The sequence below is a fragment of the Pseudonaja textilis genome, chromosome 5 (assembly GCF_049901715.1).
Source record: "Pseudonaja textilis isolate UNSWEBS1 chromosome 5, rPseTex1.2, whole genome shotgun sequence".
Taxonomy (NCBI): domain Eukaryota; kingdom Metazoa; phylum Chordata; class Lepidosauria; order Squamata; family Elapidae; genus Pseudonaja; species Pseudonaja textilis.
Genome location: NC_141994.1, coordinates 73,939,371 through 73,962,329, shown reverse-complemented (window position 1 = coordinate 73,962,329; position 22,959 = coordinate 73,939,371). Strand labels below are relative to the sequence as shown.

The following is a 22,959-nucleotide window of genomic DNA, read 5'->3' as shown; positions in this document are numbered from 1 at the left end:
TGTCTTCCAGACAGAAAGACATCGAACATTTCCTGGAGACCAGCAGGAACAAATACATTGGATTCACACTTGGGCAGTGAGTAGAGGGTGGCCCTTGGAGGCTAATGTTTACCTTCTAAGCACAAACTTTAATTTACGTGCTGGGTGTTGATTGCACGGCTGGCTAAATGGCAAAATCTGAGTCTTGAAGGGGTCCTTGGTGCTCTCTGAGCTTGATGGTTTTCTTCCAGACGTTTGATCCACCCAGCTCGGTAACATCATCAGTGCTAGAAGGGAGTGAGTGGGTTTGTGAAGTGAAACAGCAGGAGGAGGAGGAGGAGGAGGAGGACCATGGGGTCCTTGGTGGTCTCTGAGCTTGTTGGTTTTCTTACAGTCTCATGACCCAACTGGGTAACATCATCAGTGCTAGAAGGGAGAGAGTGGGGTTGTGGAATGGAAGAGGAGGAGGAGGAGGAGTATGGGGTGATGAAGTTACCTAGTCACCAAGGATCCCACAGTCCCTCCTCCTCTTCTTCCTCTTCCTCTCTCCACACACCCCACTCCCTTCCAGCACTGATGATGTTACCTAGTTGGGTCATGAAACGTCTGCAAGAAAACCACCAAGCTCAGAGAGCCCCAGGGAGCCCCCCCACCACATTATAGTAATAATTCTGCAAAGATACATCAGCCCCTCCCCACTTTCTCTCTCTTTCTCTTTCTGCCACGGACTGTATTCATATCTTGCAGTCCTTCTTTCCGCTTTTTGGACTGACCTCAGCGGTCTCTTCCGGTTCTAGATATTGTAATTCTGACACCCTTCTCTAACTCCAGATTGGGGAAGTTTTCTAGAGAACTCCATCCGGGGCACTCAAATTGCATGATTGAACAGCCCACATTAAGCACGTATGAACTACTAGCTCTGTACCCCTGTGCTTCGCTCCGAAACTATGTGATTGGGGTTAGTTTTGGGGGAGGAAAATAGTGGAGGGGAAATTCTGCCTGTGCGTACCAGCACCCATCGGGTATTCACCTGGCTAGCGTCCTGTCAGTGTGTGAGAGAGTTGAGGGCTGTTTGGAAACTGAAAGAGTATTTGCTGTGTGAGCAAGAAGGAGACAGCAAGGAGCCTGGGCGTGGCTTAGCTCAACTGTTCTGTACTAAAGCTGCCTGGTGCTCTGAAATGGAGACTGAAACTAAAACTCTTCTGCTTCTGTTTTGCATTTGGAAGAGATTTCTCTTTTTCAGGTGGGGAGGGGGAGTAGAACTCCTTACCATCACAGCGTGTTAATAATAATAATAATAATAATAATAATAATAATAATAATAATATAAGAATTACTCTAAATGCTCTGATAGTCATTTTGAAAAATCCTTTCTTAGTGAGCCCCTAGAAGCCAAGAGGAAAATAGGTGCCAAATTTCAAGTTTGTAGACTACGATTCTGGAGATTTTGTGATGATGTGTGAGTGATATTTTGCTTTTATATATATATAGATTTATTATTATTATTATTATTATTATTATTATTATTATTATTATATGTACAATACGGTCTCAGTTCCCTTTTCCTGATTCCTGGTTTTCCAGCGTCTGTTTGTCAAACGCAGGACGGTCAAAGCAGAAAGGAAAGATTGCTGGATAAATCGTTCCTGCAAAAAAAAAACAAACGCCTTGCGAAAAAAATGTCACCCAAAACCCAGAAGAAGAAAGGATGCCTTCCGTCCTCAATTTGTCTTTTTTCTTCTCCTCCCTTCCTGCCTCTTCTGATCACCCTTCCAGAGACACGGAGACCTTAGTCGGCTTACCGTGCCCGATCCATGAAAGCGTGAAGACTCTGAAAGAGGTAAGGCAGACATTTTGCAAACAAACCAGCATTCCTCAGCTGGGTGGACTTCAGCTCCCAGAATTTCCACAGCCATCCCGTTGTTCCCATCTCCTTCCTCAGCACAAGTATATCTCCGTCGCCGAAGTGCAGATGAAGAATGAGGAAGAAATGGAAAAGTGTCCCATCTCTTTGGTAAGTTATTTCCCTGGGATGTTCCCGTGAAGGTGCACCTTCTTCACTCTCCGGAAACTACCTTATCTTCTCGTTTGCTCTGCTACGATAATTGGTTCTGTCTTCTCCTTGGCGACTTTAATGAGAGTTTAATGTGAAAAGAAGGACCAGCGGGGGACGCGATAGCCGTCTCCCGATATTTGAGGAGCTGCCACAAAGGAGATGGGGGTTCAAATTGTTGGAAATAGCCCAAAGCCAACCCAAAACAAAAGTCTGGATCGTTGAAAACGAAGAGGATTTATGAAAAAGGAATAACAGGCGGTTTGCAAAGCGCCGGTGGTCTTTAAAAACCCACAGCAAACAGGTCCAAATCCAAAGCCACACCTTTGAATTCCAAATCATACTTTATGTACAGTTTTATCCCGTCGCCCCAAGTTCCCTCTTTCTTTGAGACTCATTCCCTCCCGCGTTCAAACTCATTGGATTTGCTGTCAGGTGTTGCAGCTAATCCTAGGGTGTCTCCAGGGAAAATTCTCTCTAGGTTCTCACCTGTACCCCTACCTACCTCTTAGTTTGGCTGCCCATGTGGCATCTTTTCTTAGCGTTAAGGAACGTAGCATCCCCTCATCAGGGTCTCCTTCTAACTTCTGAAGATACAATTTTCAAAGCTCATCACAGACTACCATTTTTCCAAAGAGATTATAACAACAACAACCCCCCAAATGTAATAATAATATAAAAGGCATGAGATAAAAATACGAAAAGGCTTAATGGAGCATGTCAAAAGTATAAAAGCAAAGCATGTAGACACAGGGAGGTATATTTCATTTGATAACAGATTCACAGCATTGGAAGGGATCCCGCGAGGTCATCCAGTCCAACCCTCCTCTGTGAAATCTTTTTAAGCATATTATCTACCATTTTATTTTTGAATTTACTTATTCGTTACAAAATTATTTTCCAAAGCCCCCGAAGGCAGGAGAAGAAGCAATGGGTAGAAACTAACCAAGCAGAGAAGCAAGCTGGAATTAAGGGGAAACTTCCTAACACTGAGAACGATCAACCAGTGGAACAGAATTTGCCTTCAAAGGTTGCAGTCGTTTCACCAATGGAGGATTTTTTAGATTGGACAGCTGTCTGGAACGGCATAGGGTCTCCTACTTGAGCAGGGGGTTGGACTAGAAGACCTCTAAAGTTCCTTCCAGCCCTATCCTGATCGTTTTGCATCTCTTCAGGGGGAAGAGGAAGTGCAGGAGACGCCATGTGAGATCCTTTATCGGGCCATGCTGTACAACCTGCCTCAGTACATGGTGAGTGTTGGACCTCCGCCTGTTTTATTTATTTTATTTCATTTCATTTCGCGTCACGGAGCAAAATGCGGCCTTAGGGCATAAACTTCACAGAAGCAATCTAGAAAACGTGTGCCAAAACGTTATTGATTGATTGATTGATTTGATTTGTTGTTATTACAAGATAATAGGTGTAAGTATAAACATAGTTATGAATACATGAAATAGATGCATATGAGAAAAAGAAAAAGAAACAATAGGACAAGGGTGGGAGGCACGTTGGTGCGCTTATGCACGCTGGAGCAACAAATTATTTTAAAAACACACAGTGTGAGCGATGAATATATATATATGAATTCTGAGGAATTCTGGGAGTTGAAGTCCACCAGCCTTAAAAGTGGACAAGTTAGGCCGGCTGAGGAATTCTGGGAGTTGAAGTCCACAAGTCTTAAAGCGGCCAAGTTAGGCCAGCTGAGGAATTCTGGGAGTTGAAGTCCACTAGTCTTAAAGCGGCCATGTTTCGAGAGTCTAGTTCTGCACTGATGTTCTCCTTCCCTGCTTCAGATAGCCCTGTTGAAGATCCTGCTAGCTGCAGCCCCAACTTCAAAAGCCAAAACCGACTCAATCAACATCTTGGCAGACGTGTTGCCGGAGGAAATGCCGTAAGTGGATGGCAGCCCACAAAAAGCTACGGAACTGCTCTGATGTGGCAGGAGAACTGGGGAAGACATTATGCATCTACGTGAACCCTGGGAGTTGTAGTCCTGTTACTTCCACGGGAGGCCACACCTGGGTTTCCTGAAAATCTTCACAAATAATCTAAATACAGGCGGTCCTCGACTTACAACAGTTCATTTAGTGACTGTTTTAAGTGACAATGGAAATTTCCTGACAGGGAGGACAATTAACCAGTGGAACAGCTTGCCACTAGAAGTTGTGAATGCTCCAACACTGGAGGTTTTTAAGAAGAGACAGGGCAGCCATTTTGTCCAGGGTGATAATATTGGGTTGGAATGTCCAACCTTGGCCATTTTAAGACTTGGGGCCTTTAACTCCCAGAACCCCATACTGGCTGGGGAAATTCTGGGAGTTGAAGTCCACAAGTCTTTAAATGGCCTTTTTTTGGGGGGATGGGGAGACCCCTGGTTTAAATCTTCACCGTTTTTTCAGGGTGACCGTCCTCCAGAGCATGAAGTTGGGGATCGACGTGAACCGACACAAAGAGATCATCGTCAAGAGCATCTCCACTTTGTTGCTGTTGCTCCTGAAACATTTTAAGCTGAACCATGTTTATCAGGTGCGAATTAAAGAGTATTTTGTTCACATTGTATGATTAAAAAAATCAACCGTTCAGGTATTCAGACAACTGGAGACGCGTGAACGATAGATAAGATCTTTCTTATGAAGCTTTTTTGCAAAAGGGAATTCGGCTCATGGGCAAAAGACCAGTTTCCTAGGAAGGCTGGGGTTTATATACAGGCTCAAATATACAGTCTCTGCCCCTTTCCAGGTTCACAATCTATCCAGCTACGTATCTAGCTACGCAACACCCCTATTATTATTGTGGTGTAACATCTGTTTCCTCGTCCTGTTTGCCCGTTTCCATTTCCAATAGTCTCCATCATTCACATGACACTTGACAGCTTGACCTGCTAAATATATCAGCTTTATACAAAACAACAGAGAATTCTTACATAATATTCCAGTAAATTATCTTAGGTTAACACAAAGGTTCAAGATGGTGTTACCATTGCTTTATATTTTCACAGGTATAATTTTACAAATCACACCTTGTGTATAGGTTTTATATATAGCGGTACTTTGGTACTTATCATTGATTAGCTCTGGGATGCACAAAAGGTGCCAACATTGACAAGTATCAAACACATTTTTTCCCCAGAAGAAATACAGGGAGTCCTCAACTTACAACAGTTCATTTAGTCACCTTCTGTCGGAGCATTTGCAGCATGACTATTACTATTATGAGGCAACCCAGGAGCAAAACACAGCACACAGAGACTTTGACGTTTAACCGTGGTTTATATGCAAGACATATAGAGAAATATACAAATACCTGACCAGCAATCAATCTTCTTAACTCTACATGGAGAACTCTGCAATGGATATAGGACACAAGGAGAGAGAACACCCTCCTCTAATGGCTGCATTTATATAGATACCTCTTAAAGAGGTAAAGACTTCTGTGGACCCAATCTTTATCTTAAAAGGGCAATACCAGTGCTGATTTATTCTCATTGCATCAGCCTTACATTGCATCAGCCTTATAGCATCTGGAAGCGTTAAATCTTATACCTGAACATTTTCTTTTAATGACCCCATTCCTTGTGGATGGAGTCTGGGCAACTGAATGCAGCTGAGTGTTTACTGGCCGGATGCCTTTATTGTCACCACTGTGGAGTTTTTTTTCCCCAGGAGATAGGTTCTCATTGTGCCCAGAAAGAGAAATATCTGCCTCTTAACTGGGATCCAAATCACTCATGCCTGGGGCAGGAAAGTTGTAAAACAGAGCAAAACTCACTTAACAAATGTCTCACTTAGCAACATCAATTTTGGACTCAGTTGTGGTCGTAAGTTGAGGATTATCTGTACTCTAGTGAGTCACAAGGCAGCTGATATTGAGTGCTGCATTGAGTACCAAACCAATGAGGAGTATTGGAACAAAATTTTCACGTGCAAATGCATTAAATACAAAATTCAGTGGGTATCAAAGCAGTGGAGTACCAAGGTACCACGGTAGTTTTATCCTTTTAATGTTGTAAGCTGCCCAGAGTTAGCATTTTAAGCTAGGCAGCCAATAAGCTTAATAAATAAAATAAAATAATATTTTTTTTAAGCTCACCCCTCTTTCAACACTGATGATGTTACCTAGTTGGGTCATGAAACGTCTGCAAGAAAAATCTCACAGAGCACCAGGAACCCTACAATACTTGTCATCCTCCTCTCCTCCTCCTCCGTTTCCTCCTCCACTCCACAGTCCCCACTCCCTTCCAACACTGATGATGTTAGCTAGTTGGGTCATGAAACGTCTGCAAGGAAACCACCCAGCTCAGAGAGCAGCGAGGACCCCACAATTCAACCCTGAGCAGCACAAAATTCTCCTCTTTGAAATCCCTTCTCCCCGTTAACGTTTCCCCTTTCCTTCTCCTCCAGTTTGAGTATGTCGCCCAGCACCTCGTCTTCGCCAACTGCATCCCGTTGATTCTGAAGTTCTTCAATCAGAATATCCTCTCCTACATCACCGCCAAAAACAGGTGCCGGCTGCGGCCACCCCTCTCTTCCTGTGTCTGCACCCCCCACCCCAAACCCAGGAGGCCATTTCAATGAAGCATCTTTTTATTAGTATTATTTCTTCTTCTTCTTCTTCTTCTTCTTCTTCTCTTCTTCTTCTTCTTCTTCTTCTTCTTCTTCTTCTTCTTCTTCTTCTTCTTCTTCTTCCTCTTCCTCTCCTCCTCCTCCTCCTCCTCCTCCTCCTCTTCCTGTCCCTCCTTCTTCCTCTTCTTCTTCCTCTTCCTCCTCCTCCTCTTCTTCCTCCTCCTCCTTCCTCTTCCTCTTTTTCCTCTTCCTCTCCCTCTTCTTGTGTCTCCTTCCTCCTCTTTTTCTTCCTCTTCCTTTTCCTCCTCTTCTCCTCCTCTTCTTCCTCTTCTTCTCCCTCCTTCTTCCTCTTCCTTTTCTTCCTCTCCTTCCTCTTCTTCCTTTTCCTCTTCTTCCTCTTCCTCCCCTTCTTCTTGTGTCTCCTTCGTCCTCTTTTTCTTCCTCTTCCTTTTCCTCCTCTTCTCCTCCTTCCTCTTCCTCTTCTTGTCCCTCCTTCTTCCTCTTCCTTTTCTTCCTCTCCTTCCTCTTCTTCTTCTTCTTCCTCCCCTTCTTCTTGTGTCTCCTTCCTCCTCTTTTTCTTCCTCTTCCTTTTCCTCCTCTTCTCCTCCTCTTCTTCCTCTTCTTCTCCCTCCTTCTTCCTCTTCCTCTTCTCTTTTTCTCTCCTCACTTTCTCGCTCTTCCCTTTAATTTCCCTGTAGTGTTTCTGCCTTGGATTATCCGTCCAGCACCATCCAGGAGTTGCCGGAACTCAATGCTGAAAGTCTTGTAAGTCACCGTTTATTTATCACCTCCTCCTTATTTATCACATTGGTGGGATTGGTTAATAACAGCATAACAGAGTTGGATGGGGCCTGGGAGGTCTTCTAGTCCAACCCACTTCTCAGGCAGTTGTTTATTGGTTGGGGGAAGCGGGGGGCATCCGTTCCGGTGGAAGGCTGCAATTTGTCATTTTTTTTCCCCCCTTGGGCGAAGGAGGCGGGAGACAACCATCCGTTTTGCTGGAGGAATCTCTTCTCTTGCATCAACCTCCTGAGGGTGCTCAACAAACTAACCAAGTGGAAGCATTCGAGGACAATGGTGGGTCGTCTGTCCTTCCCAGTTTTGACAGGAGATGTCGGCATGAGTGCATTTTATTTTTAAGGAGGAGGAAGAGCAGGAAGGGGGGAGGAGGAGGAGGAGGGGAGGGGGGAGGAGGAGGAGAAGAAGTGGAAGGGAGAAGAGGAGGAAGAAGGAGGAGGAGGAGGAAAAGAAGGGGGAGGAGGAGGGGAAGAAGAAGAAGAAGAAGAAGAAGAAGAGGAGGAGGAGGAGGAGGAGGAGCTGTGGGGTCCTTGATGCTCTCCGAGCTTGATGGTTTTCTTGCAGACATTTCATGACCCAGCTAGGTAACATCATCAGTGCTAGAAGGGAGTAGATGTTACCTAGTTTAGCTAGATTGTGAAATGTCTTCAAGAAAGCCAAGCTCAGAGAGCACCAAGGAACCCCAATGTCTTCCTCCTCCTCTCTCTGAATCCCACTCCCTTCTAGCACAGATGATGTTCCCTAGTTGGGTCGTGAAACATCCACAAGGAAACCACCCAGCTCAGAGAGCACCCAGAACCCCCACAGCCCTCCTCGTCCTTCCTCTTCCTCCCTTTCATTCCTTCTTCCTCTTCCCCTCCTCCTCCTTTTCACAAACCGCCCCTCCCTTCCAGCACTGACGATGTTCCCTAGTTGGGTCATGAAACGTCTGCAAAGAAACCACCAAGCTCAGAGAGCACCAGGGACCCCAATGTCCTCCTTCTGCTCCTCTGCCTCCTTCTCCTTTTCTCCTCCTCCACTTCCTCTTTTTCCTTCCCTTCCTCTCCTTCCTTCCTCCCTCCTTTCCACAAACTGCCCCTCCCTTCTAGCACAGATGATGTTCCCTAGTTGGGTCGTGAAACGTCCACAAGGAAACCCCCAAGCTCAGAGAGCACCAAGGACCCCACAGTCCTCCTTCCTCCTCCTCCTCCTCCTCCCTGCAAACCCAACTCCCTTCTAGCACTGATGGTGTTCCCTAGTTGGGTCGTGAAACGTCTACAAGCAAACCACCTGGCTCAGAGAGCGCCATGGACCCCTCCAATCAAAGCTCCCGAGCTACAAATGTCCTTTTTCATTGAAACAAGCTTGATCTTATTTCTTCCCTCCTGGTCCTCTGGATAGATGCTCGTGGTCTTCAAGTCCGCTCCGATCCTGAAGCGGGCCCTGAAGGTCAAACAAGCCATGATGCAGCTCTATGTTCTGAAGCTACTGAAGATCCAGACCAAGTACCTCGGACGCCAGTGGAGGAAGAGCAACATGAAAACCATGTCGGCCATCTATCAGAAGGTCCGTCACCGCATGAACGATGACTGGGCTTACGGCAACGGTGAGTGTTACACACAAGTGCCCCCTCCCAGAGTCCTTCTCATGCCCCTGTTGGAATCTGATTCTGAGGGGGAGGCTGAGCAGCTGACAGGGAGTGGGAGTCTGTTGGTGGTGGAAAAAAATGGGGAAGGGCAAAGTCCCGACCGGGCAGAGGAGGGGAGAGGTAGAGCGAGGCAGAGGGAGTTCGCCCCCTCTTCATCCTAGGGCACGCAGGGAGGAACGGAAAAGGGAGCAACGTGGGTTGTCTGGCTTACGGGGGAGGAAAGGGCCCTGATTCCCTTCATTAGCTGCAGCTGGGAACCCTGTTTAAAAAGAGAGGTTGCACGCAGCAAGTTGTTGGGAGCAAATTGTGAATTATCTGGTATTATCGAGGCTTATCTGGGTACCTGGCGTCTTCTCAACCGTGTGTGTTTTGCCGGCCTTTCAAGTCTGAAATTCTTCTTCTGCACTGTCCAGCTAATTGCTGCAGCATGGTTTGTGTGGATTTTTATTTACAGTTTGTATGTATTTTGTTTTCGGACTGAATATCCTCCACTTAAAGCCTGTTCTTGGGAGAGTTTTTTCTCCAGCTGAAGGTAACCTGGACATTGGGGTCAAAGTTGGAGGTATTAAAGGGACTTTTCTTACTTATGTGACTGTGTTGCCTTTGTGCCACGCCCCGTGGGGTCATCACACCCCTCAAAGGGTAAATCTTGACTGAGGCTCCACTGCGGTTAACTTGCACATACGAAGAACGGTTGCAGGAATTGGGAAGGCCCAGTTTAAATGAGGACTAGGTTGGGGGGCATGTTAGCAATCTTCCAGTGTTTGAGGGGCTGCCCCAAAGAAGACGGGGTCAATTTCTTTCCCAAAGCCCCAGAGGGGACAAGACAAGAAACAACGGACGGAAACTTAAGCCAGGAGAGAAGCAACCTGGATAGGAGGAGGAAATTTCCTGACCGTGAGAACGATTAACCAGTGGAAAAGACTTTCCTCCGGAAGTTGTGAGTGCTTCAACACTGGAGGTTTTTAAGAAGAGACTGGACAACTATTTGTTTGGAACGGTAGATGGTCTCCTTGTGGTCATAACTTGAGGACTACCTGTAGTACTCTGAAATTTGGAACGGTGTACTTTCTAAACATTTGGTTTTGGAGAGTCTGTAGGTGGAAATAAGGAAAACTAGAACTAGAACTCACCTTCTCCTGGTGATTGGCCCAAAGTCACCCAATTGGCTTTAATACCTAAAGAAAACTAGAACTCACCTTTTCCTGGTGATTGGCTGATAGTCACCCAGCTGGCTTTAATACCTAAAGAAAAACTAGAACTCACCTTCTCCTGGTGATTGGCCCAAAGTCGCCCAGCCAGCTTTAATACCTAAAGAAAAACTAGAACTCACCTTCTCCTGGTGATTGGCTCAAAGTCACCCAGCCGGCTTTAATACCTAAAGAAAAACTAGAACTCACCTTCTCCTGGTGATTGGCTCAAAGTCACCCAGCTGGCTTTAATACCTAAAGAAAAACTACATTTCACCATCTCCTGGTGATTGGCCCAAAGTCTCCCAGCTGGCTTTAATGCCTGTACTAGAACTCACTGTCTCCTGCTCTTCAGCCTGGCACCTTAACCACTAGGCCCAACCTGCTATCCTTCAGCTTCTGTGATGCCCAGGGTTTCAGGCTCTGTGGTCACTGTTTAATCCACAAAATCCTGCCTCACTTTCCCCCTGTGTGTTTTGGGCACCTAGATATCGACGCTCGCCCTTGGGACTTCCAAGCCGAAGAATGCAGTTTACGAGCCCACATCGAGTCCTTTAATAGCCGGAGGTACGACAAGATCCGGGACGCTGAATTTTCTCCGGTCGACAACTGCCTTCAAAGCGTGCTGGGGCAACAATTAGAACTGCCCGAAGATTTCTGCTACTCGTACGAACTCTGGCTCGAGAGAGAAGTATTTTCCCAGCCCATTCACTGGGAAGAACTGCTGTGCTATCAGTGATGGGGAATGGGATTCGAACTCGGCGCTTCAACCGAAAAGTGCTACATTTGGGGTGGAGGGGAGAGGAAGGGGGAGGTTTGGGGTCTGTGGATGTCTTTCTGCAGGGAATTAACTGCTAGAGGTTGTAAAAAAAGGAATTCTGACTTTTCCAAGCGTTTTCTCCTTTCCCCTCAATGTTACGGGCCTGTAAGCAAAGAGAAATTTTATGATTGTTATTATTCCCCATGGTTTTGCCTGATCCAGGTGACATGATCTATATTTAAAGATCCTGTAATGGTGGCTTTGAATGAAGGGGATTCTGTACATCAGCAATGTGCAGCTTTGGCCACTTTGAGATCTGTGGACTTCAATTTCCAAGATTCCCAGTTCAGCTGGAGAATCCTGGGAGGGGGAGAATTCTGAGATTTGAAGTCCACAAGTCTTAAAGGGACCAAGATTGGACACCCCTGCTGTACATCATATATATCTCCAAGATTTTGGTTGCTATTATCAATATTTTCTGTGAATAGATACCTGGGCAAACAGATACCTGTAAGCCAGGTGACATCCTAAATCATTTCTCTCACTACAGACAATCTATTGCTGATTCCATCAAACATCAGCAAAATATCATCCAATTATATTTCATAACCAACCTATGAGGATAATCTCTAACTAGCAAGCGGTATTTGTAGAATAATTTTTCAGGATGTAAGGATGAATTAGGGGGCATTTGCCTGTCTCCGATAAATAAAAATATATTGGACAGATGCAAATCATATACCAAAAATATGTAAAAGCACTGTGCAATTTTCTTCCCTCTTTTATTCATGGTGCATATATTTTAAAGAATTTTTCCCAAGTGTTGCAATGCAGTATTTATTTTAAACTGACGTTTGCAGAAGGTTTGCTGCAATTTTTGAATGAAAAATGCATCAGGCGTTCAGGAACTACTCTTACCTGGTTTGGAAATGAAAGCGCCCATGGCGTTGAAAATTGTAGCGGCATGCAAAATATTTACTATAGGGCACCACACGATCATTGTGTTGATAGTGGCTTATCAGGAATGCATTCAGATCCTTCCATACAGATGTTCTCTCTTTTACTGACAATATTTGAAGCATGCTGGCTCTGTTGCTTGCTTGTTCACGCATCAAGGCTATTTTGCATGTCCTAAAACCTCTTTTGCCAGCGGCAATAACACGGGTTCCCCATGAACAGCTTTATGCTTTGTGTGTGTGTGTGTGTGTGTGTGTGTGTGTGTGTGTGTTTCTGCCATGAACACGGGTAGCAACAAGGAGCAGAAGGGTATTGCACTAAGCAAAGCTTGGTTGATGAGCACAAGACGAGAGTTAAACACGCTTGTATTCTGACATGCTTGATTGTATGGCTACGTGTAGTTATATGTGTGTGAGACTTTTATCGGCAGCGTTAGTAATATGGCACAGATTTCTCTCTGAAATACAACTAAGAGGATTTTAGGTTTTTTTTTTTTTCATTCTGGCTCATCAGAAAGTGCATTTTGTCCAAAAGCTGGACGTATTTTCCAGACTGCATTTTCCAGGCACAAAAAAAAGAAAGAAAGACCATCATATATGCAACATCCTATTTAAAGAAGCGGGCAAATGCAGTGATGCGTATATTTGGCAACCGGGTAAATATGTGGCCTTAAAATTTCCCAGTTCACCAAAATGACTTGATGTGGCACTTTATTCATTCTGTTAAAGGGTTTGCATAAAGTCCCCCAAAAAACAAAAAAAATCACACATCATTTTGTTTGCAATCCTAGTCCAGAACAAACATTTAAGGAATTGCCCTTACCTTGTTTCGGAAATGAAAAATATGTGATTTTAAAAATTGTAGCGGCATGCGAAATATTTGCTGTGTGGCACCGCGCAATAATTGTGTTGATAGTGGCTTAATGGGAACGCGTTCAAATTCCTCGGTTCTCTGTTATTCCTGCAGAGTGAAAATGTTGATTCCCTAATTGCATTCACAAATTATTTTTTAAGGAAGCGTGTGTATTATCCTAAGCACGAGGTTGTAAGTCAGAATAAAAATTTAATTCTTAAAACAGTTTTCTTCTTTAGATTATTTAATGATATTTAAATATTTGCTATGCACACCTAGAGAACCAGTATTTTCACTGTAAAAATGGGAGAGCACTTTATAAACTACAGGAAAAGCTTTCTGGACAAGTTTGAAATGTTGATTTAATGTACTGTGAAATTAAATGGATCTAAAACAGGGATGTATTATACTGTAAAGCATTAACCTCAAGAGTTACTACTACTTGCAGCGCAAGTGCATTTTTTAGTAAAAAATAAATGAAGAAATTCATTTTTTCTTCCTTCCTTCCTTCCTTCCTTCCTTCCTTCCTTCCTTCCTTCCTTCCTTCCTTCCTTCCTTCCTTCCTTCCTTCCTTCTCTTCCTTCCTTCCCTCTCTTCCTTCCTTTCTCAAATTCTTCTTTTCCCTTCTGCCTTAACATAGGTTTTTAAAAAGCTATAAAATTAATGTGCCAGATGGCAACTCTCTCAGCATAAGGCAGCTAAACCATGTTGAAATTCGGATTATCAGATCATCCAAACCTCCTTCCTTTGCCCAGCCTGTGTAAATGTGGTTTTTAATGAAATAAGGACCACGTTATCTTTAAAAAGCCATTAACCTTCAGGAAAATTATTATGTTTAGGAGATAGGATCATGTGTATAACAAGCCGCATTTTTAAAAAATGTTATTTTTAAATTACTCCTGAGGAGTACTAGGAATTTGTAAAAAACTTTTCAGAAGAAAAGGCTAAGAAAAGATTTAGCCTTCATCTCTATGCATGCAATATGTCCAGTTCTGACCGCCCCATCATAAGCCAGCATGTGAGTTTCTGGAATATCACACAGAAAGGAAGGAAAATGAGAATACAGGTAATCCTCTACTTCATTTAAAGTTCATTTAGTGGCTGTTCAAAGTTACATCACAGATAATTAGAGTTGGAAGGGACCTTGTAGGTCATCTAGTCCAACTCCTCCCCGCCCAAGCAGGAGACCCTACACCATTTCTGACAAATGGGAGTCCAATCTCTTCTTGAAAGTCTCAAGTGATCACTGAAAAAAGTGATTTATGACTGTGTTTCACACTTATGATCATTCCAGCATCTCCAGGGTCATGAGACCAAAATTCCACCGCTTGGCAACTGACTCATATTTATGACGGTCACTGTGTCCCTGGGTTACGTGATCTTCTTTTGCGACCTTCGGACAAGCAAGGTCAACGGGGATGCCTGATTCACTTCACCACTGTGTTACTGGCTTAACAACGGCAGTCATTCACCTCAGAGCTGTGGTGAGAAAGGTCGTAAAATGGGGTAAAATTCACTTCACAACAGAAATTTCGGGCTCAGTTGTGGTCGTTATTGTGTTTGTAGCTGAGGGTTGAACTGTGGGGTCCTGGGTGCTCTCTGAGCTTGGTTGTTTTCTTGCAGGACGTTTCATTACCAAACTAGCTAACATCATCAGTGTTACAGGGAGGTAGGGTTTGCTGTTTTAAACACAAGAGCATGTGTGCTTGTGTGTATATGTGTGGGTGGGTGGTGTGTGCACACACAACTTGCCCTGTCAGTGTTCATAGGAATGTTCTGTATGGATGGTGGTATGTAAACCTTGATATAAACCAAGAGTCTTCAAATGTGACAGCGTTAAGACTTGGGGACTTCAACTCCCAGAATTCCCCAGGTGCCATGACTGGAAGAGGAATTCTGGGAGCTGAAGTCCACAAATCTTCACGTGACTAAGATTGGGCCCATTTGGTTTAAAAAAAAAGACCGCCAAGAAATCGTCCCACAATTATGTTGACGACGCAGGCGCAGGCCTTGTCTTTTCCCCACTCCCTCCCGAGTAGGGAGGCCCGTTGCCTAGCCACCGGCAGTCGGTCCCTCCCCTTCCCCATGGCAACCGGAGCAGCCGCGGGACAAACAGAAACCCCGCCCACGGAGGGCGGTCGTTGCGGCAGTTGCGGCGCTTTGGGAGGCGGCGGGCGAGACGCGTGTCCGGCGCAGCACGTGGGGACGGGCGGGCTGCGGGTTGGCGGTCGCCCCGAGCAGGTTAGGGGGCCGAGCGGGAGGGGTCCAGGGGAGAGAGGCCAGTCGCCCCGGTGCTCTTCCCACCAAACGCGGCTCAGCCGGGGTGTTTGGCCTGGCTGAATTCAGGCACTGGGTTTGGCGTGTTGTCTGAACGCGGAGAATTTGATTTCGGGGGTTCTCCTTCCCTCCCGCTTTTCCTTCCTTCCCTGTTTCCTTCCTTTCCTCTTTCGTTTCTCTTTTCCTTCTTTCCTCGTTTCCTCCCTTCACTCCCTATTTCCTTCCTTTCGTTTCCTTCCTTTTCCCTCATTTCCTTCACTCCCTCGTCCCTTCCTTCCTTGTTTCATTCCTTCTTTCCCTCATTTCCTTCCTTCACTCCTTATTTCCTTCCTTCCTTCCATCTTTTCCTCCCCTCCTTTCCAATTATCCTTCCTTCCGTCCCTCGTTTCCTTCCTTCCCCTTTTCTTTCCTTCCTTCACTCCCTATTTCCTTCCTTCCTTTCCTCGTTTCCTTCGTTCTTTTTCCTTCCTACCCTCATTTCGTCCATTTTTTCCTTCTTTCCCTCATTTTTCCTTCCTTCATTCCCTATTTCCTTCCTTCCTTTCCTCTTTTCCTTCTTTCCTTCCCTATTTTTCCTTCCTTTCATCTTTTCCTCCCCTCCTTTCCAATTATCTTTCCTTCAGTTTCTCATTTCGTTCCTTCCCCTTTTCTTTCCTTTCTCCCTTCCCTATTTCTTTCCTTTCTTTCCTTCTTGTTTGCTTTCTTCACTCCCTATTTCCTTCCTTCTCCTTTTCCCTCGTTTCCTTCCTTCACTCACTACCTCCTTCCTTCCTTTTCCTTCCTTCCCTATGTTTCCTTCCTTTTCCTTCTTTCCCTCGTTTCCTTCCTTTGCTTCCTATTTCCTCTCTTCCTTTCCCTCCTTCCTTTCTTCCTCATTTCTTCCTTCACTCCCTATTTCCTTCCTTCACTCCCTATTTCCTTCCTTTCCTCCTTTTTTCCTTTCCCTTGTTTCCTTTCTTCACTCCCTATTTCCTTTCTTTTTCTCCCTTCCTTTCCAATTTTCTTTCCTTCCTTTCCTCCCTCCCTCCTCTCCTCTGTCCTTTCCTCTCTTCTTTCCTTCCTTCCTTCCTTTTGTTGCATTCCCTCCCTCCTTCCCTCTGCCTTTAACTACTCCTTCCCCCTCCACAACAACCCTGTGAGGTAGATTTGGCTGAAAAAGAGTGATTGGCCACCCAGTTGACTTTCATGCCTAAGGCGGGACTTGCTCACCATCTCCCAGGTTTTCTGCCTTAAGCAGTAAGTCCAACTGGGCCTCCTCTTTAAACTTTGGTGGTGGTGGTGGTGGGAGTTTAAATTAGAAACAATACGGTAAAATTCTACCAAGGGACAAAACTCCAATTGAACAGTAATTATTACTGCTTCCTCCCTGCAGCTGTTTTATGTCTGGGACTGGATCTATCCCCCCCGCCCCCCACTTCCGGGATCCTTTGGGATCACCTTTAGACTTACATAGGGCTTTACATTGCTCTCTAATTGCTTGAAGCTGTCCCATTTGCATACAGTAGTCCTCGACTTACAACAGTCTGTTTAGTGACCAAAGTTACAACAGCATTGAAAATAGTGAGCTAGGAGTGTTTTTCGCACCCATGACCATTGCAGCGTCCCTGGGGTCACGTGATCCCCCTTTGGCGACCTGGCAACAGGGGGTGGGGAAAGGCAGAGTCACTTAATGACCATGTTGCTTACGGAATAATCGCAGAGCTCTGCTTAACGATGGTGGCCAGCGAGGTTGTAAAATGAGACAAACTTCAACTGTTTCACTTAGCGATGAAAATGTTGAGGCTCAGTTGTGGTCGTAAGTGGAGGATTGCCCCTATCTGTACAATTTAGTCCAGGGGTCCCCAAATTTGGCTGTTTTAAGACTTGTGGACTTCAACTCCCAGAATTCCCAGTGGGAGTTGAAGTCCACCAGTCTTAAAAGCAACCAAGTTAGACCATCTGAGGAATTCTGGGAGTTGGAGTCCACCAGTCTTAAAGCGGCCAAGTTAGACCATCTGAGGAATTCTGGGAGTTGAAGTCCACCAGTCTTAAAGTGACCAAGTTAGACCATCTGAGGAATTCTGGGAGTTGAAGTCCACCAGTCTTAAAAGGACCAAGTTAGACCATCTGAGGAATTCTGGGAGTTGAAGTCCACCAGTCTTAAAAGCGACCAAGTTAGACCATCTGAGGAATTCTGGGAGTTGAAGTCCACCAGTCTTAAAAGCGACCAAGTTAGACCATCTGAGGAATTCTGGGAGTTGAAGTCCACCAATCTTAAAAGCGACCAAGTTAGACCATATGAGGAATTCTGGCAGTTGAAGTCCACCAGTCTTAAAGCAGCCAAGTTTTTGGGGAGCCCTGGTTTAGGCTTTTCAAATGGTGGTTTGTTTGTTTTTTACTTTTGTGCATTTTAGCTTTTGAAATGATTGTTTGTGTGTTTCCCTTGTTACACTCCTGGCCTTATAATAAAGATTTGATTGACGGCCCATTATTCTGCAGAAAACAAATGATGTTGTGCCGGATGCAGCCTGCAGTTTATCTCTTTATCAGAAATTTAATACTTTAATTCTCTATACTTTAATTTTCTACCGTGTAAAGAGCCTTAACCGGCTTTCTTTTGTGTGTATGTGTTTTCCTTAACAGAATAAGAGAGATAAACTTGAGTTTGGAATCCGCTCCAGGGATCTTGGTTTGAAAGGGGACACGATGCTCCTCAGGTCACCTGCATAAAAGGATGACACCATGGTAACGTATACCTCCCCGAGCTTCACCTGTGGAACAGGTAGATCAGATTTGCCCTTTCTGGCCACAGAGGGAGGGAGAGCCCAGCCTGCAGGTAGTCCTTAACTTAAGACCACAGCTGAGGCCCGAAATTTCTGTGCCTAAGCGAGACAATCGTTAAGTGAGTTTTGTCCCATGTTTACGACCTTCCTTGCCACAGTTAAGGGAATGACTGCCGTTGTTAAGTGAGTCACACAGTTGTTAAGTGAATCTGGCTTGCTGGAAGGTCGCAAAAGGGGTTATGTACTTTTATTTATTTGATTGTGATCCGGCCTTCATTACTTTAGAACTTGAGGCAGCGAGCATACAGAAGAGTCCTCCTCCTTCCTATTTAACCCACAACAACCCTGTGAGGTGGGCTGGGTTGAGAGGGACTGGCCCAAAGTAAACCCACCAGCTTTCATCTCTAAGGCAGATCTAGAACTCGTCATCTCCTGATTGGCCCAAAGTTCCCCCATTGGCTCTCATGCCTAAGGCAGAACTAGAATTCACCGTCTCCTGGTGATTGGCCCAAAGTCACCCAGCCAAATTCCATAGCTACGGCAGGACTAGAACTCATTGTCTCCTGATGATTGGCTGAAAGTTTCTCATTGGCTCTCATGCCTAAGGCGGAACTAGAACTCACAGCCTCCTGGTGATTGGCCCAAAGTCACCCAGCCAGCTTTCCTGCCTGAGGCGGAACTAGAACTCACTGTCTCCTGGTGACTGGCCCAAAGTCACCCAGTCAGCTTTCCTGCCTAAGGCGGAACTAGAACTCCTTGTCTCCTGGTGATTGGCCCAAAGTTACCCAGTCAGCTTTCCTGCCTGAGGCAGAACTAGAACTCCTTGTCTCCTGGTGATTGGCCCAAAGTTACCCAGTCAGCTTTCCTGCCTGAGGCGGAACTAGAACTCACTGTCTCCTGGTGACTGGCCCAAAGTCACCCAGTCAGCTTTCCTGCCTAAGGCAGAACTAGAACTCCTTGTCTCCTGGTGATTGGCCCAAAGTTACCCAGTCAGCTTTCCTGCCTGAGGCGGAACTAGAACTCACTGTCTCCTGGTGACTGGCCCAAAGTTACCCAGTCAGCTTTCCTGCCTGAGGCGGAACTAGAACTCCTTGTCTCCTGGTGATTGGCCCAAAGTCACCCAGTCAGCTTTCCTGCCTAAGACGGAACTAGAACTCACTGTCTCCTGGTGATTGGCCCAAAGTTACCCAGTCAGCTTTCCTGCCTGAGGCGGAACTAGAACTCACTGTCTCCTGGTGACTGGCCCAAAGTTACCCAGTCAGCTTTCCTGCCTGAGGCAGAACTAGAACTCCTTGTCTCCTGGTGATTGCCCCAAAGTCACCCAGTCAGCTTTCCTGCCTGAGGCGGGACTAGAACTCCTTGTCTCCTAGTTTCTAAGCCAGCTCCTTGACCCCTTCAGAAAACTGGCTCTCAATTATCAGGCCCCTTCGTCCTGCCCTACAAAATGGGTTTTTTGTGTGGTTGTGTGTTTTTGTGCCCCACAGGGAGGCAAGAGCAAAGGGAAGGGCTCAGGGAAAGGCAAAGGCAAGGGTGGCAAGAAATCCAAGAAGGCCGTCATGGAGGTGGATATTCTGAGCCCAGCGGCCATGCTGAACCTCTACTACATCGCCCACAATGCCGCCGCCTGCCTGGAGTTCCGTGGCTTCCCGTGGCCGGGCTCTCTGAAGAAGAAAGGCAAGAAGAAGAAGTAGCAGCCCCGCGGGGGCAAGATGGAAGACCCCCACCGGGGGTCACGCGGCAGAGGTCCCGTCAGGGGCAGGAGGACCTTAAGCGGATTGTCTCGGGTTTGCCGTGGCGCTTGCGGTCCTGACAAAGTAAACCTCACTTTGAGCTACCGCCGTGGCACCCGGCGTGGTGTTTCCCGCGGAAAACCTTCCCCACGGCCCCCACTGCCACCGGGTCTGAATCCTGTGTGCGAGGGGCCGTCTCTGCGCCAAGCACCGGCGCCCAAGACATCGCGCGACGCCTTCCTGCAGAGGCTTGGAGACGTCTTCCTTCCACGTTGTCATCGCTTGGCGGTTGTGACTCAGGGCACGCATCCCGGGCCGGGTGGGGTTTCCCACTGGTCGCCCGTGGGAGCTGCAGGGCTGCTGGGATACCGTTCTTTTCAACCGGGGTTCCTCCGTAAGCCACGATTCCACGTGGAGGCTTGTCAGCAAGTTTCCATCGAGCATCCTGGCTGCTGAGGAGTCCCTAGCCCCCCTCTCTTCTCAGGTAGCCAGAAGAGGTGTGGTCCGTTGCAGAGAAGGTTCCTGAACCCTCTGCAAAATTGTCAAGAGGGTTCTGCAGCAGGGATCTCTGTCCTTTGGCACCGGTCCTGGCTAGATCTTGGCTTAAGTAGAAGTCACATCCTCCTCCCATCTTAGGCTGTTGCTCAGTGGCCACGTGAAAGGCCTGGCCTCCATTTATTACTGGGACAGAAGAAAGAAATGATGTTGTGTGCGCAACTCCATCAGTGGGTGTCATGTGGGGGGATTGTCCAGTCCAGATGTTTCCCCACTCTTGCAAAGTCCAGCTGGTGCGTAAGAGCCTCATTCTCCCAACCGGTTGGTGAGCAGATGGGTTGACAAGACCAGGTGAGCCTTGGCCGGTTCAGAGACAGGCTCCCTGGGGAACCACAAAAGGGTGCGGGGTGTCACAATGTCAGCGCAACTGCTGAGGCATCCAAGGGCGATGGTTGCAGTGCCCAACTTCACACGCTTTAAGGCCCCTGCCTTGCTCACAGTCCTCCATTTTGGGCTGGTGCATCGCCTGCTAATTTTGCAGTTCGATTTGTGCTTTCCTAGCGAGAAAAATGTGGCGTTGAGAGGCCTGTGTAACTACTTCCCCGGATCTGCTTTTGACCTGTGTCATATTACTTGTATTGCGTTCCTTCTACACACAATGCAGTGAGATATGGTTGAAGCCAATATCTGCTGGTTTGTGTCCGTGTTATCACTATGGCGCCCCCATCCGCGCTTATTTCTGATTGTTCTGTCTTCGTTCAAAAGCCGAACGGCGTATTTTGTTTTGTGTTGTGGGTTATCCCAAAGTTTTTAAAAAGAATTTTTTTTCTCATTTTCGTATTCATGTTCGGGGATTCTGTATCATAATTGCTTCCAGTAAAAAGATAAGCTATTACTGCACAGAATCCCCAAACGTTAATATGAAAAAACTATAGAATTTCTTGTCTGTTTGATCAGTACCATTTTTTGCAAGCATTTCGGAGCAAGTGAGGCTGGAGTTTGGGTGGGGGGGCGGGGGGGAGTTTAAGAAGATGCCCCACGAAAGACCCTGGAGAAGAAAGTGGAAGCTAGCAGATTGGGACAAAAAATGGTGACTTGGAGATAGACAAGATTATCCCAGTGGTCTAAAAAGGTCAGGAAACAGGTGGCCTTTTAAGGGCCAGTCAAGTATCTGACTTGCACTGTCCTGAAGTGTTGGGCGTCTCTGAAAACTAACCCAGGGAGACTGAACTTAAACGAGTTGATTGACACCATTCCTGGATACTCTGGCAGCCCTGTTGCTTTCTTTATTCAGCAGCTAAAATGGAAAATAGACAGGTTTTCCCACGCTCTGAAGAAACTTTTATTTGGCAGGGCCTTCTTTGCAGATGTTATCAAGGTAACCACAACCCCAAACTCGCTATTTTGGATCAAGAGGCTTCCGGTGCCGACGTGGTTGTTGCCCTTTTGCCTGCTTTAAACCCCAGAACCAGACTTTTGCAGGGTTTCTCTAAGACACACATAAAAAATTGTTTTTTATTGTTAAGGGCCACCAGTTGCAGGTGGTTTATTTATTCTGCATTGGCCCCGGTGCGAAGTGTTTTTGCTTTGAGATTTCTCCTATAAGGGTGTGGTGCTATTCCTGAACTGGGAACAGGCTAACTTTTAAGAAGTATAAAATACAGAAGTTGATAGCAAAATATTTAAGGTATTATTCATTGTTAATTTAATTTCCTAATTGTATTTTTTTTACATGTAAAAAATGTTTGGAGGTAATAAAACTTCAGCCAGTGTTGATTCGTTAATACAGGAGTTTGAATGCTTTTCAAGGCTTTTGGGGCAGACTACGGCAGCGTCTTATGTGTCCAGCTAATGGAGACAGGGGTGGACGGGCACCAGAAGTTATTTCTGGTCAAGGGCTGTCCTGTAACTAGCACAGGGGTCCTCAAACTTGGCAACTTGAAGACTTGTCGACTTCAACTCCCAAAATTCTCCAGCCAGCAAAGCATAATTGGCTGGAGAATTCTGGGAGTTGAAGTCCACAACTCTTAAAGTTGCCAAGTTTGGAGATCTCTGCACTAGCCTATCCTAGTAACCATAAACCTGGGCTCTGATTAATACACAAGAGACACACACACATAACAGAAAGTGGAAGTGCACTATTAACATTTTATTAGATCATTTGATGCTTCAAGACAGAAACCCAACAATTAGGAACTGTACTTCTGACGACCCGATTGGCTTTATTTTTTAAAGAAAAAAGGAACCTTACACCAGATGTATTTGTAAGCACAGCATGTTAGAAGGTGATCCTTACCTATAAAAATATCGACTTGTTTTGGTAAACAAGAATTTGTATTTATTCAGTAGTCCTCGACTTACAACAATTGTTGCCAAGCAAGACGGTGAAGCGAGTTTTGCCATTTTACCTCAACACAGTTGTTAAATGAATCACTGCAATTGTTAAATTAGTAACACAGTTGTTAAGTGAATCTGGCTTCCCCCATTGCTTTTGCTTGTCAGAAGGTTGCAAAAGGGGACCACATGACCCTGGGGCCGTCATAAACGTGAGCCAGTTGACAAGCATCTGGATTTTGATCACGCAACCAAGGGGATGCTACAATGGTCATTAAGCGTGAAAAACAGTCACAAGTCATTTTTTTCCAGCCTCTAAATGAACTGTTGTAAGTCAAGGACTACCTGTACTTTGAGGAAACCACTAATAATGGTCCCCCCAGCCATTAGCTTGACTGGGCTACGGCCAACAGACAAGTATTTTGGTTGGGCTGCTTAATCTGCTGTTTAGGCACCTCCAGAAATCAGAATTGCTGATGTTTGCTGGCCATAATGCCTGCCTCAACGTTTCTGTAAGGGAAGCTGTGACTTGCTTGATTCCCACAGCCTCAAAGTTGTTTTCACAAATTCCAGTTGGGATTTT

At 45.8% G+C, this 22,959-nt stretch overlaps 2 protein-coding genes across 4 annotated transcripts in view; both read left to right on the top strand.

Moving 5' to 3' along the window:
• STRIP2 (striatin interacting protein 2) overlaps positions 1–12,670 on the top strand; it is a 34,495-nt gene extending 21,825 nt beyond the window's left edge. The window contains exons 11-21 of one of the 3 annotated variants that reach the window (XM_087935377.1): positions 11–76; positions 1,756–1,819; positions 1,922–1,993; positions 3,208–3,282; positions 3,826–3,923; positions 4,432–4,558; positions 6,433–6,533; positions 7,293–7,359; positions 7,567–7,671; positions 8,773–8,977; positions 10,698–12,670. In XM_087935377.1, the coding sequence (XP_087791503.1) occupies positions 11–76; positions 1,756–1,819; positions 1,922–1,993; positions 3,208–3,282; positions 3,826–3,923; positions 4,432–4,558; positions 6,433–6,533; positions 7,293–7,359; positions 7,567–7,671; positions 8,773–8,977; positions 10,698–10,948 (1,231 nt within the window). In that variant the 3' untranslated portion in view covers positions 10,949–12,670. The remainder of the gene's footprint in view (positions 1–10; positions 77–1,755; positions 1,820–1,921; positions 1,994–3,207; positions 3,283–3,825; positions 3,924–4,431; positions 4,559–6,432; positions 6,534–7,292; positions 7,360–7,566; positions 7,672–8,772; positions 8,978–10,697) is intronic. The other 2 variants (XM_087935379.1, XM_087935378.1) reach the window with 2 other exon arrangements.
• Positions 12,671–17,371: 4,701 nt separating this feature from the next.
• SMKR1 (small lysine rich protein 1) lies at positions 17,372–22,374 on the top strand. The gene is made up of 2 exons (XM_026722329.2): positions 17,372–17,779; positions 19,302–22,374. Exons 1-2 carry the CDS (start codon positions 17,777–17,779, stop codon positions 19,506–19,508), a joined length of 210 nt encoding a protein of 69 aa, XP_026578114.1. The 5' UTR covers positions 17,372–17,776; the 3' UTR covers positions 19,509–22,374.
• Positions 22,375–22,959: the final 585 nt, after the last annotated feature.